Source organism: Sturnus vulgaris, chromosome 7 (genome assembly GCF_052056855.1).
Source record: "Sturnus vulgaris isolate bStuVul1 chromosome 7, bStuVul1.hap1, whole genome shotgun sequence".
Lineage (NCBI taxonomy): Eukaryota > Metazoa > Chordata > Aves > Passeriformes > Sturnidae > Sturnus > Sturnus vulgaris.
This window is the reverse complement of record NC_142249.1, coordinates 8,802,003-8,823,210: the sequence shown is the minus strand read 5'-3', so window position 1 is coordinate 8,823,210 and position 21,208 is coordinate 8,802,003. Positions and strand designations below refer to the sequence as shown.

Here is a 21,208-nt window from a genome sequence, read left to right as displayed (position 1 = left end):
GGGATTTGAGTGCAAAATGCCAGTTTTAAAACACACCAGAGGTGGCACAGCCCTTCTCAGACCCTGACACAGGCCATGTGTCTACACTGGAGTCACAGACCTGTCACTTGCCCTCCCCTTGCCCATGCTCTTACCAGCTCTTCGGGATGTAACCAAAACCACCACCTTAAGGACATGCACAGTATTTTGTGATGTTTCACTTAATGTTTTGCTGTCACTAGCAACACTGATATGAAAAAAATAATAATGAAACTTAGCAATTATATAGCTCTTTATATTTTGAAATCTCTGTACAAACATTACTTAAACAAAGCAAGGTAGTATGCAAAACAGTCATTGCTTAAAATAATCGACCAAGGGGTTGTGCTTCAGCAGTGACACCGGGAAAAGGACAAGAATGCTGGAAAGAAAGCAACAAACCAGAGGTATAACGAGGTCTCCTCTTCAAATTTGGGATTATGAAAGTGCCAAGGACAGTATCAGAGTGTTCTTTAATAACCTTACACCAGGCAGGTAAAACCCATGTATTCACACTATCACACAGGGAGACTGGGGAGGAGTAACTGCTTAATGCAAATAATATACAGCAGTATTATACATATGTATGTATAAATGCATATTCACACACACACACATTGGATCTTAAACTTATTGAGGACATCTCAGCCAAACTGCAACAAAAATGATATTGGTATGATAGTGATGAAGAGACTAAAAACATAAAAACACGGCAGTGACACCAACTGTGGATCTTTCCCTCCAGAGAACATAAACTGTTCTATCTGCTGAGGCTGGCTGCAAACATGGCTCTCAATTCCTCTTTCCTGGAATGACTGAAGAAAACAGAACACAGCTACCCACAGAACTCATTGCTGCAGACACAAATGCTGTTGGTGCAATTAACAGGCCATTCATTAACGGGCAGTGGGACAGGCCTTTGGCTGAAAGGTTCTGAAAAAACACAGTGCATTGACATGACCCAACAAGTAACGTGTGTACCCTGCCAGGTCCAGGATTCCAGCCCCCCAGTGATTGGTTTGCATTATTCCCAGCTAGACAGAAACGAAGGAAAAAGCAGCTTTATTGGAAGCACCACATGGATGCATTGAGGGAACACTCCTGAGTTCATCCCCCCAGGTGTGTTTTAGGGACAAACACCTGCCTAGGGATGAACCTCCCCCATCCTGCAGCTCCAAACACCAAGCCTGCCTGCCCAGAGACCCACACAACTTCCTCTCATGGGGAACCAACCCAAAATTGCTGCAAATATTCCAATTGTTTGCATAAAGGAAGAGCAGCAAGCCCAATGAACCTCGAAAGCCTCAGATGTACACACACAGCTGGTGCATCTCACCCGAGCTGTGACATTTCTGGGAAAAGCAGTGGCTGGGAGCACCTGCTGCCAGGTGGGCAATTCCTTTGGTCCATGCTCCCTGTGCCTGCAGCCCAAGAGCCTCTCCAACAAAATCCCCATCCCAGGCCATCATTTCTACATTAGAAACCAGCAATTTCTATTTCTCTCTCCTCCTCCTGTTTCCATCAGAGGCTGACTCAGCACGAGCTGCAGCACATCCATCCCACTGAGCCACCAGCAGGGACAAGGAACAAGCCCAGGAAACTTCCCCCTTCCAGCCCTGGGGCACCAATTTCAGCATCCCTTCTAAAATCCCTCCTTGTGGTCTTATCAAAACCTCTGTGCCTCTGCTAGCACTAGCCCCAGAAATAAACACCATCTCCTCTCCCAACAGGAACACACAAAGGCAAAGTGGAAACATTTAAGCCCATCTGAAAATACTTGGTATTAGAAAATAAAGAAATAAATGGATAAAGAAACCCAACAAAAACCACGCAGTGATTCTGAGACAGAACAGTTATATTTTATACATTTTATTTCTGTGGGAGTTTAGGTTTTAAATAACATGAGACATTTTTGTTCTGACTCTATACCTGAATTGCAACTCTCCTTCCTTTTCAGTAAACTTTGGGATAATTTTCACAGTGGACAGTTAATGATGATGAAATTGGAAAGAATTCAAAGTAGAGCTTCTCTGCAAGCATGAGCCTTCCAAACATTAATTTAAGGAATGGAAATAAAACTATTTTGAAAACTGCTGATACTTAACCTAAAATTTTAATTATGTGGTGACCATGACTAAGCAGTTCTGAGAACACATTCTCAATTCCTGGCTGGTAATTTTTTTAAAACCACAGCTTGGTTTCCAAAGGCAGCACTACTCCATGACACAGGCTCTGCCTCATGCTCCCAAACACTCTGAACCAACAGCTTCAACTTGTGCATATTTGCCCTGAGAGCACAGTGAGTTTGGGGTTTCCCTTGGCTACATGGACTCTTGGACATCACAAAATCATGGAATGGTTTGGGTTGGAAGGACCTCAAAGCTCATCCAGTTCCACCCCCTGCCATGGGCAGGGACACCTTCCACTATCCCAGGTTGCTCCAAGCCCTGTCCAACCTGGCCTTGGACACTCCCAGGGATGGGACAGCCACAGCTGCTCTGGGCACCCTGTGCCAGGGTCTTACCACCCTCACAGGGAAAAAATTCTTCCCAATCTCCAGACAAAATCTAACCTCCATTAATTTGTAGCCATGCCTCCTGTCCTGACTCTCCAGCTCTCTCGGAGCCCCTCTAGGCACTGGAAGGGCTCCAAGGTCTGCCCAGAGCCTTCTCTTCTGTGAACAGCCACAGCTCTCCCAGCCTGCCTCCAGAACTGATGAAATTCAACACCAATTCCATGATCCTGAGCCTTTCAGCTGCCAGTTCTTTTAGATTTAGAGGAACCACACATAAAAACATTCTACTCCAGCTTCCTGTGTAGTAACCAGCCATGGAAAGATTTCTCCAAGACAAGGAGAAAATGAGAATTGCCAGCTGTACAGAGACCCCACTGTAGTAAATCTCTAGGACAGCAGAGTCACTGTTCCCATCACCAGCTGTTCCAGGGGGAAGAGCCAGCTGGACATCCCCACTGCCAACAAGCTCCTACACACATTAACACTCACACAATCTATAAGAAAAATCTACAGTTATTACCAGGTCCTGAGTACAGCCATAAGTAAGATTTCAAGTGTTAACCTTTAGGCCCAGATTTTCTTAAAATGATCCTGCAGAACATATATATATATATATTTAAAACATCTATATTTAAAATTATCTATTTACCTAACCTATAAAACTTTACTACAAGCCAGACTGCCAGCTGGAGAAAAAACACCTTAAATTCAATTTCAAGTATTCATCAACATTAAAGTTGTTACTCTAAGTCCTTCGAAGATCCTGAGACAATACTCAATTATAATTATGTAAATATTCAATCAAAATAATTATATAAATATTCAATCAAATATAAGGGAGAAAAAAATAAGTAAAAGAATGGAAGCAGCTCCCAGAGCAGCAGTATAACTTTCCTACCCAGGCCAGGCTTTCCAGAGCCCTCAGCCTCCAAAAGCTGGTCTCCTATAAAATTTGGCAGCTCCAGAGGCTGAGCTGTCTTGTCTTTTGCAGCCACTTGAGATTCTATACATTGCTACCCCTCCTTGCTCAGTGACAGTGATTTCCAAGGAACTCTCCCTACCTCCTTCCACGTGTGAAGTGCACTAAAAGGAACAAGGGATTGAAGGAAGCCAAGCAATATTTTACTGACTCCCGGAAGACAGACAGGATTGTACACAACCCTGGAAAACTTCTTTGTAAAAAATCCCAGAATTACCAACAAGAGAACTCTTCCTCATAAATAACCTGACACCACTCCTTCATCAAAAGATTTTGGCATGGAACGTATATCCATTGCAGTTTAAAGTTAATAGTTCATTCCAACAGCTAAAAAACTATGTCTATAATACTATTTAAATATTTTTTTTTAATATTTTTAACTTCATAAAAAAAATAGTTTGAGCTACTACTTTCCTGAAAAAAAAAATTCAGAGAGACACCAACTTTTGAATGAGTCCCTTAAAAATGTGCATTTCACCTGACATCAGTAATGACTCCAAGGAAACACACACAAGGAAACATCTTTTCCTGAACCCTGCAGAAACATGTTCACACACTCAACTACAGCCCCAAACAGAACTTGTGCAATGTGACCAAGACAAAGTCAATCCCAAAGGCTGGTGTCCCAGTGCTTGTAAAATCTGACCACATACAAATGAATTCCTTTTTGTTTTGGAAGATGTCAGTCTACATTTGCACAATGACTCCAAGAGCCTTGCTGGGCCTGCAGAGGCCATGGGAGTGCTCTCAGCTTTCATGAGAAGCCACCACCAGGGTGAATGAATCCAGCCCTTCTCCTGCAGCTTCTTCCCCCAGCAGTAACCTCTAGAAGCATCAATTCCCTGAGGGGAGCCCTGGGTCACAGACTCTCTTGCTTTCCCAGAGGAATGCTTGCTGTTATCCACAGTATCACCCAAATGTACTGTTTGCACCTCGGTGTCTTCCTCCCAAAGACATGAACCCAGAGACTTCAACTAAAGCACAAGTGATTTTCAGGCCTGCTCAGGTTCTGAAGTTGAGAACAGGTTCCTACTGGAGCAGAAATGCCTTAGCCTTCGTGACTGGATTGGCCAGAAGTGGGTTTACATCCAAGTCTTCCACACCCCAAGGACTTGCTGACGTGCTCCTTCTACACAGCAGTTAATCAAACCTCAATATCTCGCTTCCATCTTACATTTGCACATAAAGCACAAGTGTCCACACCTTCAGGAACAATACTTTTTAAAGGAAGAGTCAAAATGGATGGACACACATTTGAGAGCAACTTACCTAATTAGCTTCATGATGCCCATCACACATGTAAAGGCAAGAGAATCTCAGACAACAATTTGACTGAAAGCAGATATAACTCACAGGAAATAACTTTTAAGAACTGGTTTCTCTGTGACAAGAGCATCTAGAGGAGAGCAATTAATACCCAACAAGTGACTGGTTTTGGCAACTCAGGCTTGGTGCCCTTAAAATGAGCAGAATTTTTTAAAGCTGTTACATTGCTGTTACAGTTCAGATGGTGTTCGGGTGAGTTCCTGGGATACACAAATCACCTACTTCTAAACAGGCTTCTGTATGTTATAGACTAAACTTCTTAACTTACAAATAATTATTTTGCTGTTTCCAGTTTACAATGGTAAAAAAATGAAGACTTCACAATGGGTATAAATGGGAGGTAAATGTATTTTTAAAAACAGAATAAAAAGCTGCACGTTAAAAACTGGCTCACAGACTAATAAATACATACATCAAAGACATGAAATTTTCAGCAGCTGGTTTTAAAGAGCAAGGAATTGGGAAAAAACTAGCTGTCCAGACTCCATTCTGGCTCTGTGGTCTATGTACTAAAAATATCTGCAGTTGAAAAACAAGTTAGCAGAGGAGTAGAATCAGCTTTGTCACCTATTTTCTTTTTTAAAAATTAAGCTACTTCCTAAAAGTGTGGTGTAAAACCTAGAGAAACTATTAATTTCTTCATGCACTTGATGACATTGAATTAAAAAAGAAATTATTTTAACCCAGAAAAAATGAGTCATTGTATACAGTAAGGACAGCCTTACTGCAAGTTTTCTACAGTAAAAGTATTTCTAGAAATACACCAGAAATTACTTTCCTATAACAAAATATACAATTATGTGTTGGATCATCATTGAGTTTCAACACTTAGGCAAACAGAAACAGCTACTGTGAAGTTTCAAACAAAACCCAAAGAAACCCAACTCCAAGAGCAGAAAGATGTTTTGACGGCTGTGGAGATGCCAGAAAGCAATGCTGGACACCAGGAATCTCCAGAACAACTCCCTTTCCAAAGTGATGTGCAGTTTGTGAATTAGACTGTGAGAGAAAACTGATCCTGTTCTATGGGTTTCTCCACCCAGGCTCCAAGTCCTGCCTTCAGGAATGCTTTAAACAAACACTCTTTAGCAGTTTGATACTCAGTGGCTCCTTGCTTGGTGTCGTGGTACAGGTTGGGCTTGAGGATCTTTGAGCGCAAGCTGGAGGAAAGCTGTGGGGTGAGAGACAAAAGGAGAGAGACAAGACCCTGTTAAAGCCAAACATACCAGAGTGACTGAGTTATTTAAACAGCCAACAATAAAACAAGGAAAGGATCTATCAAACAAAACATTGAGGACAAAAAGCCACTGACATTCTTCCTGGAAGCTTTCTGAGAGTAGAGAGTGAATCCTCAGCAGTGAAAATGGGATTATCTTTCCAAATAAATTAAAATGCAAAGGCAAGCTCTCAAAGGAGACAGCATCCTTTGCTTACTCAGCTATAAACCAAGGAATTTGCATTTTGGACCAGACATCATCACATTAAAGACTAAGTTAACAAACACATTCTTCTTCTCTGTTACTGCATGGAGAAGCAGCTACCTGGCTTAAGTTGCACCCGGGGAGGTTTAGATTAGATATTAGGAAAAAAAATTTCACTGTCAGGGCTGTAAAACATTGGAACAGGCAGCCCAGTGAAGTAGTGGGGTCACCAACCCTGGAAATCTTAAAAAAATGTGAGGATGTGGTGCTAGAGGACACGGTTTAATGCGAACATGGTGGTGGTGCTGCATTGATGGCTGGCCTCTATGATCTTAAGGGTCTTTTCCAGCCTTAACGATTCTGTGGTTCTGACACGAGGCTTGGCTTGAACAGGCTGACACAGAGGTTTCTGAGTACAGAAGGCACATGCAGGAATCTCAGTGAGGTGTCACAAGCGGCCAACTCGCCCCCCTGGCAGCGGTACCTTGGCGTGGATGCGCATCCAGCGGCTGTAGAAGGCGTGCTTGCAGAGCCGTGACGCACGGCCCATCTCATCCTTGCCAGTTGTGGCATTAATGACTTCCAGGCCAGAGTCTCCTACTGTCCAGTTCACACTGAAGTTTGGGGCTTTCCCTGGCTGACGGGCTTCTGCGTTGCTGATACCTGAAAGAAACGTCACGTTTAATGATGATGATAAATACAAATGCTTGAATTTTGGTTTTTTTGTTGGAGAATAAACACTCTAAGAAGCAGATCTTTTATTTTGGGGGCATTCTCCTGCAGATTTCTCATTGACTCGCAGAGGTAACACTGTGGACATGTCACTCTCACTTGGGCTAAAGTGTTCTCTAGTTCTGTCCTTCCCAGCAGGGCAAGTGTGCAGCCTCCTTGGCAGAGGGGATCATGCAGAGTTCTGTGGCAGGAGTTCATAGGATTCACATGGATGTGAAACTATGAACCCTGGAAGTGCTCATGGCCAGGCTGGATGGGGTTTGGAACAACCTGGGATAGTGGAAGGTGTCCCTTCCCATGGCAGGGAGGGGAGTGAGATGGGCTTTACAGCCCCTTCCAACACAAACCATCCCATGATTCGACTGAAAGTGAGCCCCACCCTCAGCACCCTGCACAAAGCCACAGCTGGCAGACATGTGGGTCTCCCAGCATAAATCCACTGTGTTCTAGCTGACTCCCCACTTCACACACCCAGTGTTGCACACTGAGCCCAAAGACAGGGAACCACAGGACTCCCATCACTCTGCTCAGGTGTTAAATGATGATACCTTCCAACTATGGCTCTATTTCCAGGGATGGAGAAGCAAAGCCACCACAGTCTAAACCAAGTGCAAATCCAGCCTGGCTGCCTGCCTAGGGCAGGATTTATTCCCCACTGGAATAAAAAAAAACCCAGGTGCTCAAAGATGGACTATACATAACGAAGATCTCAGCAGCTGCTGCCATGCACAGGTGACTCCTCACACATTCCAGGGGTGTCTCAGTCACCTCACAAGGAGAGAACAAAGCACCAGGGCAATTTGCTCTTTCTGGTCAATAAAAACCCCACTTTTACTTTAAGGCAGCTCTCACCAAGAACCTATCTCAAGTCTACTCCACTGTTAAGCCAGGTCCTACACTTAATAAAACCTAAAGAATTTGTGGAAATTGAATACAATCAACACTGCAGGATGCATTTCTGGCTGATACCTGGAACACAATCTAATAAAGCTGGGCACCTGGGGGCAGGACTGGCTCACCTGGCTCAGTTTCATGGCACCTCTGGGCCCAGCACTGAGTGTGTGCAGGTCAGAACGACTCTGCAAAATTCAGTTTGCTTCCTATCATCAATTCCTAATTTCATAAACAAAAAAAAAATCCTTTGAAACACAAACCACTGAAGTGGTTATATTTTTACCCGTGGTTTGGATCAATCTTGTCACTATGACTGATAAGAAATAATTAACTGAATGATAACAGAAAATAACCTACTATTCCCCATTTCCTTAAAATATAAGGTGAAAAAACTGAGATTTGGAAGGAAAGTTGGTTTTACCAAAAGTACTGAGGTAAAAATGCTAAGAAATTGATGCCACATGACAATTTTTTGTCTTTTTTTTTTTCTTTAATTTAATGACATCTATACTAATACCTTCTTTCATTCCATATACTAATAAACAAGTACAGGGATCAGACAGAGGTCATCAAGTACTCCAAAACACTTGGGATATCACAACCAGTCCCACAAACAAATCAAATAAAGATGAGAAAGTTGAACACCCAGTATGCACAACATTTCCACTGCAATTATGCAATACCATTCCTTGGTTTTTGATGAATTAATCAATTAAAAAAAAAACAACAAAACCAACCCAGATTTAGAATTTCAAATGGATTTAATTAATAACAACACATTCAGCTGCTTATTTGTATGCAAAAACCCTGTAGAGATGTCAAAGGAGTCCCTGATGGTCAGTAACAAGTAGCATGGACAGGGAATAAAGGTCATCTCAAAATCAAAGCATTTGCTAAACCTTTAGGTGGGTTGTACCTTCCCCCTCAAACTCTAGACATGAATATAGCACAGTATGCTGAGATTAGAAACAGAAAAGAAATTTAGGGTACAAAGTAAAGTATTTTACTTTTCCTTGAAAACTAATAGAACTTAAGCAATTTAAGAGAACACTGCTCAGAACTTACTGTTGCATATTATTACAAAGACATATAATAAACAAAAGCAAAGGTCACTGCTCTTTGTGCCAGTGCTTATATAAATAATAAAGTTTGACAGTTCTTTGAGGAGAGAGCTAAAACAAGCTTCATTAAAAAGGACATAGAAAGTTGAAGAACAATATGAACAGGAGGATAAGGTATCAAGGGAAAAGCCAAATAAAAAAAAAATCACTAGAATTTCTGCTGAAGGATTTACTTTTGTCTACCTTAAAAACAAATTCATTAACACTTGGATAAAGATGGTCTCTTTGGGAAGAGTGAACATAGCTGGAGACATCTGGGATGTGGGGGGGGAAAAACTGAGGCAGGATTGTTGATGATACTAAATTATCTTTAAACAGCAATAAGAGGAGCAATAGCAAAAAGAAGCAGAAAATACCTCACATACTGGGTGATAAAAAAGCAATAAAAAGGCAGATGAAATTCCTCACAGATTAATATAAAGCAACACATCCTAGGAAAAAAAACAAAGCAATCTTGCACAAGGAGTGCTCGACTTGGAGCTTGATATTAGCGTTGAGAATGAGATGTTAGTTTCTAATATTCAGTTCTACCAAAAGGTCAGGTCAATCACCAGCAGTAATCAAAGTAAATGTCAGGAATTATTAGTGAAGGATCAAGGAAGTGAACAGAAGATATGCCACTGCATAGACTAGTATTGCTGCTTTACCCTGAATATCAGCTGCTGCCCTGGTCTCACCAGCACAAAAATGGGTCTGCAAAATGATCCTTCTGTGAAAGGGCCATTGTGCAAGGGAAAACAAAGTAGACTAAGACACTTCAGCTTGCAAAAAATAGGACTTAGGTAGGAAGGAGTATCTCAGAGGTACAGAAAATTGAGTGTCATGACCACTGCTTATGGTCTGGATCTCACAGAGCACTGGGGAACATCAAATTGAGTAAATGAGCAGAAAGGAAATTCCTTTGCACAAACCTTTGCACATTCCACAGCCCTTACTCAAGGAGGCTGGGGATGGCAAAACGTTAAAACCACTTCAAAAAAGTGAACCAGGAATGAACAAATGAAAGATGTGTTAAGGATTTTAAATACAAAGATCTCAGCAGCTGACTCAGGTTTCTCCTGCATGCCCACCTCCAGAGTGGCTCTCCCTCAAAGAGAGTCTGTGCAGGTCACTCTGCAGATGGGCAGCTTTACATTGGCTGATTTATCCAACCACTCCCACTCTACCTGGTTGAGAAATCATTTTTTTTTCAGATTACTCTAGAAATTTACAGTGTCTCCTCTTCAAGTGGGGTGGCTCAATCAGGAAAAGCCCAACTGCCCTCAGTGCTGGGGTGCTAAAGGCACCCTGACAAGCTGGACCCTGCAACCAAGGCTTCCAAGAGTCAGCACAGGAGGGAGTTTTCTATGAAAAAACACATTTCCTGCATCCCCCAGCTGAAGAACACCTGCTCTGGTATGTGTGTTCCCCACTGGAACTGAGTACATGGGGATGTGTCAGTGGTGGACAGGGCAGTGCTGGGCTAATGGTTGGATGTGATGATCCTGGGGGTCTACTACAACCTCAAGGATTCTATGATTCAATTTGCTGGCAAAAGGTCTAAGTAAAACTCTTATAAAGAAAGATTATTAAAAGAATTTTTAGCAGTGCAAACACTATTTCAAAATAAAACACAATGCAAGTGCCCCAGCAGACAAAAAATTTGCTTTATTAGAGGACAAAAACCTGTTTTTATAGTACTTTCTCAGCTAAACAGGCAGGACAGTGGGGCAAGACAGGTATTTCTGTTCTAGTTCATCCCCTTGGTGGAAATAAATCAGAGGGGTGTGTGTGGGGTAAAAGAAAGAACACAGAACTGGAGACAGGTATTTCTGCTGCACTTGTTCTAGGTAAGAATACAGTAAAAAATATGTGAATCCAAAAGCACACAAACAACTGCACGAATGCCCCAGCTGAATCTAACAGCAGAGGTCAGAAAATCAGCTTTCAAGACTGAACCAGTAAAAGAAAATAGAACATAGTTTTCTGCCTAACCTCCTAAAGAACCTTTCTGCACATTTTTAAGAAGTGCATTTTTGTGAAGACTCAACAGCTGAGAACATTTCCAAACTCTCTCTGCTGCACAGCAAGTCCCAACTCAACTGTTTAAACAGATGGCTCTATTTCATGGGAAATAGATGATGGCACCATTGCAGAAAGATGATTTTCAAGAAGACAAGTTACAGTTACATGCTGTGAAAAGGATAACAAAAACGCTTCTCACTCTGATGCAAACCTGCTGTCTTGAAGGACTGATAAAAATTCCCCAAAATCAGGCAGAAACAGTCCATACATCAGCTACTACACCCATAAAACTCTTAGATATTTGGTACAGAATGTTGCAACTGTTACCTACTTGCTAATATAAGGACAAATATGTTATTTAACATTTTTATACATCCTAGTTCAGGGAATCCTTATTACCTGTCTTACCTAAAGAAATACTCATTGTTCACAATGCCCTTTTCCCCATTCCCTCCCTAAATCTTTTTAAAAAATTCATGTCAAACTTTAAACATGCTTTAAAATTATGAGCTGCTTTCTTTTCCCTGAAAAATAAACACATGTCAAAAGCTAACCTCTACAGAACAAAGCAATATACTCAGTGAGAGGGAGGATGAGGTTTCAGTTTGAAAGCTTTCAAAGCATTACTGTAACGAGCCATTTTAGAATTTAAGACAGGTGAGGTGTTATCCCCATCCATTTTGAGTTGATTATTGACCTAAAAATTGAGAACCAAGTGTGTCTATCTTGGCATACTGCTAGATGGAGGGACCACTCAGCAAAAATCTGCAATGCAAGAGAAGTGACAGTGAGTGCTAACACACTATTCCTCAGGTGGGAGGAGGTTTCCCTAAGCCTTCAACTCTGCTCACATCTTCCTAGGGCATGCTCCAGACAGGAATGATGTGAAAACTCATCCAAAGTTTCATCCCCCAGCTCTTCCCAACTTTTAAAGCTCCTTGCTATGGTATTTCTGACTGTATTCTGTTTTGACCACAACTTGTCTGTTGTAAGCAGCAAGCAGTTTACTCACAGCACACAGTTTGCAAGGTTTTGAGAACTACAAAAATCACAATGCTACTGGAACAGACTTAGTTACCGGCACGGCCTTCTCCATTAGATACTTGCCACTAAGTAAAGGTCTGTTGAGTGTATAAAGAGGTGGTAGATCTTCTATCTCTGCTATCCTCTGGTATACGGCTCTGGATAGATGATCCCCATGATATAAACTCCCCAAGATGATGCTAGAGAAGTAAATTGGCTCCACAAAGAGGCTAAGTAAGGCTCCTTGAATACCCAATACGTTCCACCTAAGAGGGAGGGAAAAACAAAACAAAACAAAAAACAAAAAAACACTTTCTTTTTAATGGAACAAGTAACATCTGCCAGACATAACAGCAGTTAATCACAATGGACCAGACTTTCAACCCTTCCTCCTGACCAGCACATGACCATGGTAGCATAAGCTGTGACACCTGCCAGAATTTCAGAGATCAGCCTAGGGGATACTCAGTGTAATCCTGAGTAAAATGACCTAAAACAGGAGCAGAGACTCTGTAACTTGTACCCCTGCTAACATGTCTGGTGATGCATTTTCCAGCACTCTAATGCCAGAGATGGACAGGATCATTCATTGGGAGAAAGCCAAACTGTGAGATTCTCCACCAGAAAGAGCAGCTGATGCCTCCAGCAGGGAGAAGAGCATCCTTCCCAGAGCACAAGAAGGATTGTCTGCAAGACCTCTATAACTCACTACCACAAGCAAAGGCCTGTCCTTCACACCCTAGCCCAACTGCCCACATCCTGCTGACAGACAGGGCATGTGCACTGGCTTGCAATATCCATGGGCAGGGACAAAACCGAATATGAAAACTGAAAACACACAAAGAATGCATACAGTCTTTGCTCCTGTTAGCTGCTGCACAGATTTCAAACACAAATCCCTGTCTGAGCACTGTGATTTACACTGGATCAGGTCTAATGGCAGGGATATAGAATGCCTAGGAGCAAAATCCTGATTTTGATTTTTTTTTTTTTAAATTGTGTTCATTTGATAAAGTTTTGGCTCTCAATGTTTCTGTCACACAAAATACTTTTGATAATTTCAACATAACCTGCAGGGTATTTTCAGTGCCTTGGTTCTGAGGCACTATTGAAATAGCATATTTCAGTCTTAGAATCTCAGAATGGTTTGGCTTGGAAGGGACCCTAAATATAATCGAGTTTCAAACCCTGCCATGGACAGGGACACCTTCCACTACCCCAGGTTGCTCCTGTCTAACCTGGAGTTGGAGTCCAGCTGGAACAGCCAGACACAAGCAGCAGGAAAAGTTTGCCTTAGTGCTTGGATAAAACAGAGGAGCACACCAAAAGCTCTCATCCTCCCAGAGAATGGCTGTCCTTTTAAAGAGCCCATGTTATACCAGGCTGCAAGGTTCTCCCAGGAAAACAGGGAATTCAGCTGCTGCTAACAGTGCTTCTTGCAGCTTGTGCTGGGCAGGCCACACATCAGCATCCTCTGAGACTAGAAACTCCACACCACAACTGTTTAACTTCTGCAGTAACTGAACTACACAGGCTGGCTTCAGGACTTGCAACATGTTTCTTTTGTTTAATATAAAAATGGTAAAACAAAGACTATCATGCAAAGAAACTATTTCTTTGCATATCTTTACTGATGATGAAAATGGAGGAAATATGCATTAATTTACTCACCTGTCACCAAAAAAGCTGGCCCTAATAAGTGAGTAAAAATACTGTGCTAGTATATGAGGTGTATTTTACATGGATTAAAGGCATATTTTTTATAAGACTGAAAACACAACCAGCAACCAAGTGTCAGAGTAAAGATATCAAGTGAAAATTGCTGCTTCCCAGGACCAATATGCCTTTCTGACTGCTACAGACACAGGTAATGCTGTGGAAGAAACGTTTGCAAAGAATTCAGGACTGAGCATTGCAAACTGAGGTTTGCAGATAAGGCACATCACATTTTACATTACATGATCAGTGCTTAAGTGATGATAAACATTTTAAAATAAGCCAAAGCACTCTTCTGGCAAGCCCTTGCTTCCTAAATAAACCCTCTGCCAGACCCTTTTCCTTATTCTGACTTCACTATTTCCAGAACTTGTGTTTTGCTGTTTCCTCCCACACTCGATGACCCTCTCTGGTGCAGAAAATGAAAGCTGACATTTGTCTTGTGAACAGTTAGAGGAGGAGGAGGAGGAGTGAGGACAGCTGAGCAAGCCTCTGCAAAGAGGACTGTAGGAACTGGTATTACTGGGCACAGGCCTTGTTCTGCTGCCTTGTGCTGAATATCCTTGGCCACTGCAGCACACACTCGTGCTGGGCTCACAGCAATGGGCCTCTAGAAACCACTCTTACAGCCAAAACTCTTAATATTCATCAGGCAAGGATGGGTGGTGGTCAGGTTATAAAACTAGCTTTAAATCTCATTGTTATAATAAAAGAACACAGACTTCCCTACAGAGATGTGTTCTTACATCAGAAACTGGTTATAGTGACGAGATAAACCTGAAACCCAAAAGAATCACATCATCACTACGGCTGGAAAAGCCTCTAAAATCATCAAGTCCAACCACTAACCCTGCTCACTACTGTTCCCAGGTGCCACATCCACACACCTTTTGGACACTTCCAGGGACACTCCATCACTTCCCTGTGCAGCCTGTTCCAGTGCCTGGCCAAATTTTTCACTGCAAATCATGCAGGGCAGAGCAGAAAAAGCAAAATGCACTACAGAGAACTTCAAATAAGTGCTGTCTTGACAACGGAGCAATAAAACAATTGACTTTTTTTTCTTCACATTAAAAACAGTATCAGAATAGAGTTAAATAAGTTAAGTGACTTAAATGTAGCTTACAAACCCAAACCTGGGGGCTAAAGAACAAACATGAGCAGAATTCAGAATGCTGCAGCACATGAACAGATACTGAAATGCCTGAAGTAAGGTATGCAAAGCAGAGAGTTGCAGATGGGAAAGCACACCCAGGGAAGCAGGCAGGAAACTATTCCTATGTAAACCTTCTCAGTGGAAAAATCTGAAATGCTTGTCTAGGGTAAGAAAAAAAAAATTGTCTTATGACAGTATTTAATAGATTCTGAGCGTTCTGGTTTTAAGTTACTACAAGAATTTTCTCTGACTACCTTCAAAAGCTTTACCTTGAAGTAAAACTGGTATTTAAAGTGCAAGCTCTTAGATTGGGATGAATAGCCCCAAGATTTGTGTTCTGCTAATTAAATTGCAATGCTTAACTACAGGTGCCCTGATATGAGCTGGGGTACAGCTAATGGTGATTCCTTCACTGTTGGAGTAGAAGGACAGTGTTGGGAAATGCTCCTTCAAACCAGTACATCCCAACACTTTACAGACTCAACCCCAACCTTGGCCTTTGCAGATCAATTCACATGAATTGTGTTCAACTCCTGTCAATTTACACAGAGGACACTCTCTGTCCTGTGCTCACCTGATGCCTTAGAGATGAGGACCTCAGTGGGAAATCTGAATTTTATACATTTATCACACTCACTGCTTTTCTTATTCTACATGTACTTCTCTAGATCTTGTTCCTAGCAGTCTGGAGGATGGGTGCACTTCCTCAACATTTCTGCTGTTCTCAAGTACACTGCACTAAAAAAGAGGGTGGAGAAACCAGAGGCTGCACCAACTCAAGAGGAGTCCTCTCCTCCTTGCTGTGTTGTCACATTTCTGCTCAGGGGTATTTGCAGTGGACTCCTAAAACGTCTGTGGATTTCTTCATGAAATGCAGCTGGTTTCACAGCCCTTGACACATGAGAAGGTAAGCAAAATTTAACTCTCAGCAACACCTTCACAGCGTGTTGGTAGCACCTCTTGCCAAAAATAAAACCAGGTTAAAAATACTTATGTCAGATAAAAACTCTGCTCTGAACTTTCCAAACCCAAAAGGTACAGAAATTCTGGTATTCACATTATTTTAGAGAAAATATAGAATTAGGGGGGGGGGGGGTAGGCTAACAGCTGTAAGTCATAAAACTTGATGTTAAAATCAAATATCTTAGTTACTAATTTTTATGCAGAGAGCAGGATGGGGCAGGGGAGTCACTGTGTGTGCTCCACAATGGTGTCCACACGGAACTGGTGTCAAAATTCATCTCAGGAAAACAAGAGTCTCCTACAACTACTCAAACAAGGCAAAACCTGACAAGTGTTTACAGCTCAAAGACCTTCCTTGTATCAAGATTATTTATAAACAATTACTATGAAGAAATGAAAATCATTTAGTTGGCATTTTGTTTATCACAAGTTTTTACTTGCAAGTGATTTCAAGTGAGAGAAAGTGTCATTGTGGAAGATGTAGGACTGTCCCAGAAAGCACTTTGCTTTCTGCCATGCCAAAGGCACAACTTTAAACCCGATTTCTCTTTGTTTCCTAAAGAGATTAATTCTTTATGACCACTCCTCTTCAAGAGCCACAGCTGTAAACAGGCAGCAGCATCTTTACAAGGAGTGAGAGATTCTTTTAAATCAAGTGGCTGGGTCAGCAGCCCACACTATAAAACATAAGTGCAGGAAGTCTCTGGTCTTGGACAGCAGCTCTTTTCAAACACCATTTTAGATTTGCAGTTATAGACATGAAAAAGTTTTCCCCTTGTAGCTGCACTGAGGCAGGCAACCACAGGGCTCCAACCTGTCCCAGCTTTTTTGGCATTACCTGGATTTGCTGCAGACTGAAATGTTATAGTTTATGACTTAAACATCTTCATGAAGCACCTTTGCCTATTATAGCAAAATTGTATTACAAAAGCTGCAGAGAAGAGCACTACACCTGAAGAGGCCTGACTGAGGCACTACTGATGCAGGTAAGATAAAATAACAACTCTTTTCTTTAAAGTAGAAGAGCACCAATGACTTCCCTTTTAACAACTCAACCTATAAAGTTTTTTTCAGTTTCTAGAGGTTTTCTAAGAAACTCTGTGAAAAGGAATTTTGTACTTCTCAGCAGGACGTTAGCCATTAACTGGAACGTTTAATGAGAAGGTAAGTAATTATTTGAAACCAAAAATATGGGCAGAAAAACACATCAAAAGTAAAAAGACAAAAATCAACACTGTGAAGCACCATGGCACCAGGCCAGGATACATGTAAAACAAATGCATGTATATTAATGTTAACTCTGGTCAGAAACCACCCTAAGAGCTTTGTGCAGAGCCACTGAGTTCTAACACACCAGGACAATTCTGTTTTAATGCTTCCAGCCCAAGTGAGATTACACTCGTGGCCCTCCCACATTTCTCACAACTTTTCTTGGATGCTCCTACCAGGTCTAGGAGGGTGCTGGGCAGCACACTGCAAAGCACTCAAAGGCTAGGGACAGCAACTGGGATTACACAGATAATCCACACAGATGAGGCAGTTCAGATCCAAGTGCAATCCCACACCCTAAATTTATCCACATCTTGCCCAGGCTGTGACTGAGAACCTTTGGGAAAGCTCAAGGGAAATTCCTGGGTCTGAGGCATACTGGAGGACTGAGTGCTGGGCACTATGGAGCCAGGCATTCTTTCAAATATAAATGGACAAAACATATCAGGGCAATGTGAAGAAAAAAAAAATAAAGAAGATGAAAATGTGGGCCTCCTTACCCGTCATACAGTCTTTGTTCTGTGTCAAGGGGGTCTATTTGCTTCCTTCACTGGCACAAACAAAATTATTCCCATTAGCCCCAGGGAGAGGTGACAGCTAGCTATGGAAGTGAGAGATGGAGTCTGCTCTGCATCACACAAAATCAACAAAAGAGTCACATGTGTTCTAGCTCAACAATTGGCTTTTTTATATATATATATATTGCAATGACAATGTGATAAAAGAATGTGGCAAGAATCTCAAGTCAAGTGGTTGGGAGAAGCCCCTGGCATGAAACTGGGGAATGTATTTGGTGCATTTTACTGCAAATATTATAATAGAAGCCGAAATGTCATTTTTGTAGAATTGCCTTTCCCCAGCTGCCTGTCCTAGCTTCTGAAAGGCCCTATTCATTTATGTTAGGAGTATTTAAAATAAAATAAAATGTTCTCCTTCAGGAGAGATGCTGATTACTTGAGACAAGACTAAAGGAACAAAGCCATTATATAACCTTCCTCCTCTATTTTTCATTTGGCATATGCAGTTCACAAGAATAGTTCCAACTTACTATCTTGAATAAACTTTGAGTCAGGCTAATGACAACTTGAGAAAACAGCAGAGCTCTTTTAATTAAAGCATATATAACATACATTTTATTAAAAATAACTAAAGTATCATTACTTGGCATTTCTCATCTACTTTGCAAGAGCACAAAGGCTGCAAACATAGGCTCATTTTAAAAAATGATGTTGCAGCTCTCCCATGCTTCCAATGCTTATTAAAGAATACTACTGCTGAATTTTTTTGTCCATTTATGACTGTGAAAACAAACAAGAAAAATCTTTCCATCTTTGTCAAAAAAAACAACAAAAAAGGAGTTTTATGAAACATAAATTAAAATATTGTTCTGGAAATAAAAGATTTCATTTCAATAAGATATTTAAATAACAATTAAAATTCTAGAGTAAAAACCAGAAGGGACCATCAATTAGGATTTTTTTTAACAGGGACACTTTTCACCATAAAAAATAATAAAAATCTAAACTGTGCATGGGAAATGTAGGAACCTTTGCCATCATGGAATGGTTTGGGTTGGAAGGGACTTTGAAATTTGTCCTGTTCCAAGCCCACGCCACGGGCAGGAACACTCATCTAGACCAGGTTGCTCCAAGCCCCATCCAACCTGACCTTGAACATTTCCAATGATGGAGCAAGAATGTGTATCACCAGAGGAAGCTATCCAGATGTCAGTAATGCAATAAATTTATTGTACTGTTTTCCTAATGCTATACTACTTTAGAGGAAAAAAATCTAAAACATTCCCCTGTTATTCCCCAGTGATAGAAATACAAAACAAAGCTGTCATGACTTGATGTGGCTAGAATGATACAGAATGACTACACCTTGCCTCTGAAGTCAGCAAAATGTCTGACACCAATTGCAGGTGAAGAATCACAGGGGTGACAACCACCCTCACACTATGTCTGAGCAGTGAGATAAGCCCATCAATTCCCTGCACATTCATCGTGGGTACCATGCACCCCTCCTCTCTTGTAGGAATCACAGGATGGTTTTGGATTGGAAGGACCTTCAAGATGAACTTATTCCACCCCTCTGCCATGGGCAGGACACCTGCCATCAGTCCAGGTTGCTCCAAGCCTCATCCAGCCTCGGCCTTGAACACTTCCAGTGATGGGGCAGCCACAGCTTCTCTGGGCACCCTGTGCCAGAGCCTCACATCCTCACAGGGAACAATTTCTTCCCAAAATCCCATCTAACCCATCCCTGCTTCAGCTTAAGGCCGTTCCACCTTGCCCTATGCCCACCTTCAGCAGTGACATGGAGAGCAGCCAAACCAACCATTCAGTGTCTCACCTGGCTATCTTGTCACTGCAGGACATGGTCAGCAGCCTCTCTCCTTGCAAGACCCCATCCCAAGTCTGGATAGTGGTGGTGGAGCGCACAGGGATGGTCCCTTCCCCAGACTCGATCTTGGTCCGCAGCTGTCCCCTGGCTTTGCGGTTTGGATGTCTGTCCCCTTGGTCTGGAGGACAAAAAGCACTGAGAATCAGCTGAGGAACATTCCCAAAGGGTTTCACATTAGAATCACAGTAAGAAAGACTGATGTGAGGTATTTGCCTGCAGTTACTGCTGGCTTGCATCACAGTTCCTACTGCTCTTGGCAATTTAGCTGCAGCCTCAGACACCTCTCCCAAATGCTGCCCTCCAAAACACACTTGCAGCTAAACCAAGCTTTCACCAAAGGAGCAGTAGGAATCAGGCAGCTCTTGAGCTCTGCTCTGCGTGTTACAGAGTTAAAATGAAGTTAATGGGCAGACTTTGGAAGGGGCAGGCAGAGAATTGCTGTTAAAGGATGGAAACGGGGAAAGGGGATGGTTAGTTCTGTAGGAATACTTGCTGACTCACTGGCTTATCTCAGTTAGCATCAGCCTCTTCAAGACCACAGGGCTCATCACTCTATACTGAGCTTCTACCACAGAGGAAGAACAGCTCAGATTTTTTTGGAAGAGATCTTTTTCTAACACACTTCTATGCTAAAAGGAAAGAAGACACCTAAATTTTAACCGTGCTGCTTGTACATGCCCCAAGAATAATTTAAGCTCCCTTGGGTGGAAGAGGACTGCTGTCATACCCTCTTGTGCTGCTTCATGGGGTGAGAAAATCCGAGCATCACCACAAGGAGATGTGCTGATATAGAGATGGAACTGCACATTCTCCTTCAGCTTAAACCCGCCTTGCTCTGACCTGATGAAAATGGATTTTTGCTGATCTTCTTTATTGCTGAAACAGAGAAGAAATCTGGAGTCAAAACTGACATTAACATGGAAATAGGCATAAGCTGCTGGGCAGACTTAAACACAGGATGGCTGAAAATTCTATAATATAAATCTAACAATTATGACAATTAACAAAATTAAAGGACCATCGAGACAGGAAACAAAGAGCCTGTGGCAATCCCAGATGCCAAGAGCTTTCAGACACTTAAATGAAACATCAGCAACCTTTAGCCCACTTCATATCATTTAGATTTATACATCTACAGTTTACAAAATGACTGCCAATTATTTTCCCCATCCTCCCCTCTCATGATTGACACCTCACTAAATAAATGTTTTATCCAACTCAAACTTGAGGGCAACGGGCACGAGTTCTAAATTCAACATCCTAATGCAACAAGACATGTGCTTTACACTGAAATAATGAAGACAGATGTTTTCCACAGACACCTTTTTAGCTCTGTGGGATCAGCTCATCATCTTTTTTCCTCCAGCTTACCTTAGGTAAAGCTCAAGTTGTGTGTAGAGAAATTTCAGCAGACACCGTCGAGCTATAATTTCTGCATGGCAATCATTTAATGCAAGACCACGATCACTCATGTATTCACCATTGATGCATTTTGTTCCTGTAGAAACACTTATTACCAAGGCATCTTTCACATCTGTACCTGCAAAACAAAATTTCAGGAAGGAGATGCACTTAACATCACAAATAATGCACTGAATGATCATCTTGCAGAAGCCAAACAAGGCTATTTTTTTTGGTTGTTTTCTTCTTTAAAAAAAAAAAAAA

At 41.8% G+C, this 21,208-nt stretch overlaps 1 protein-coding gene across 1 annotated transcript in view; it reads right to left on the bottom strand.

Moving 5' to 3' along the window:
- Positions 1–258: 258 nt before the first annotated feature.
- The window catches only part of ADARB1 (adenosine deaminase RNA specific B1), a 60,640-nt gene continuing 39,690 nt past the window's right edge, over positions 259–21,208 (bottom strand). Inside the window, exons 6-11 of the mRNA XM_014891705.2 lie at positions 20,915–21,083; positions 20,271–20,419; positions 19,493–19,661; positions 12,118–12,299; positions 6,744–6,922; positions 259–6,009 (exon numbers count right to left, since the gene is read on the bottom strand). Of these exons, the coding sequence (XP_014747191.1) occupies positions 5,833–6,009; positions 6,744–6,922; positions 12,118–12,299; positions 19,493–19,661; positions 20,271–20,419; positions 20,915–21,083 (1,025 nt within the window). The 3' untranslated portion in view covers positions 259–5,832. The remainder of the gene's footprint in view (positions 6,010–6,743; positions 6,923–12,117; positions 12,300–19,492; positions 19,662–20,270; positions 20,420–20,914; positions 21,084–21,208) is intronic.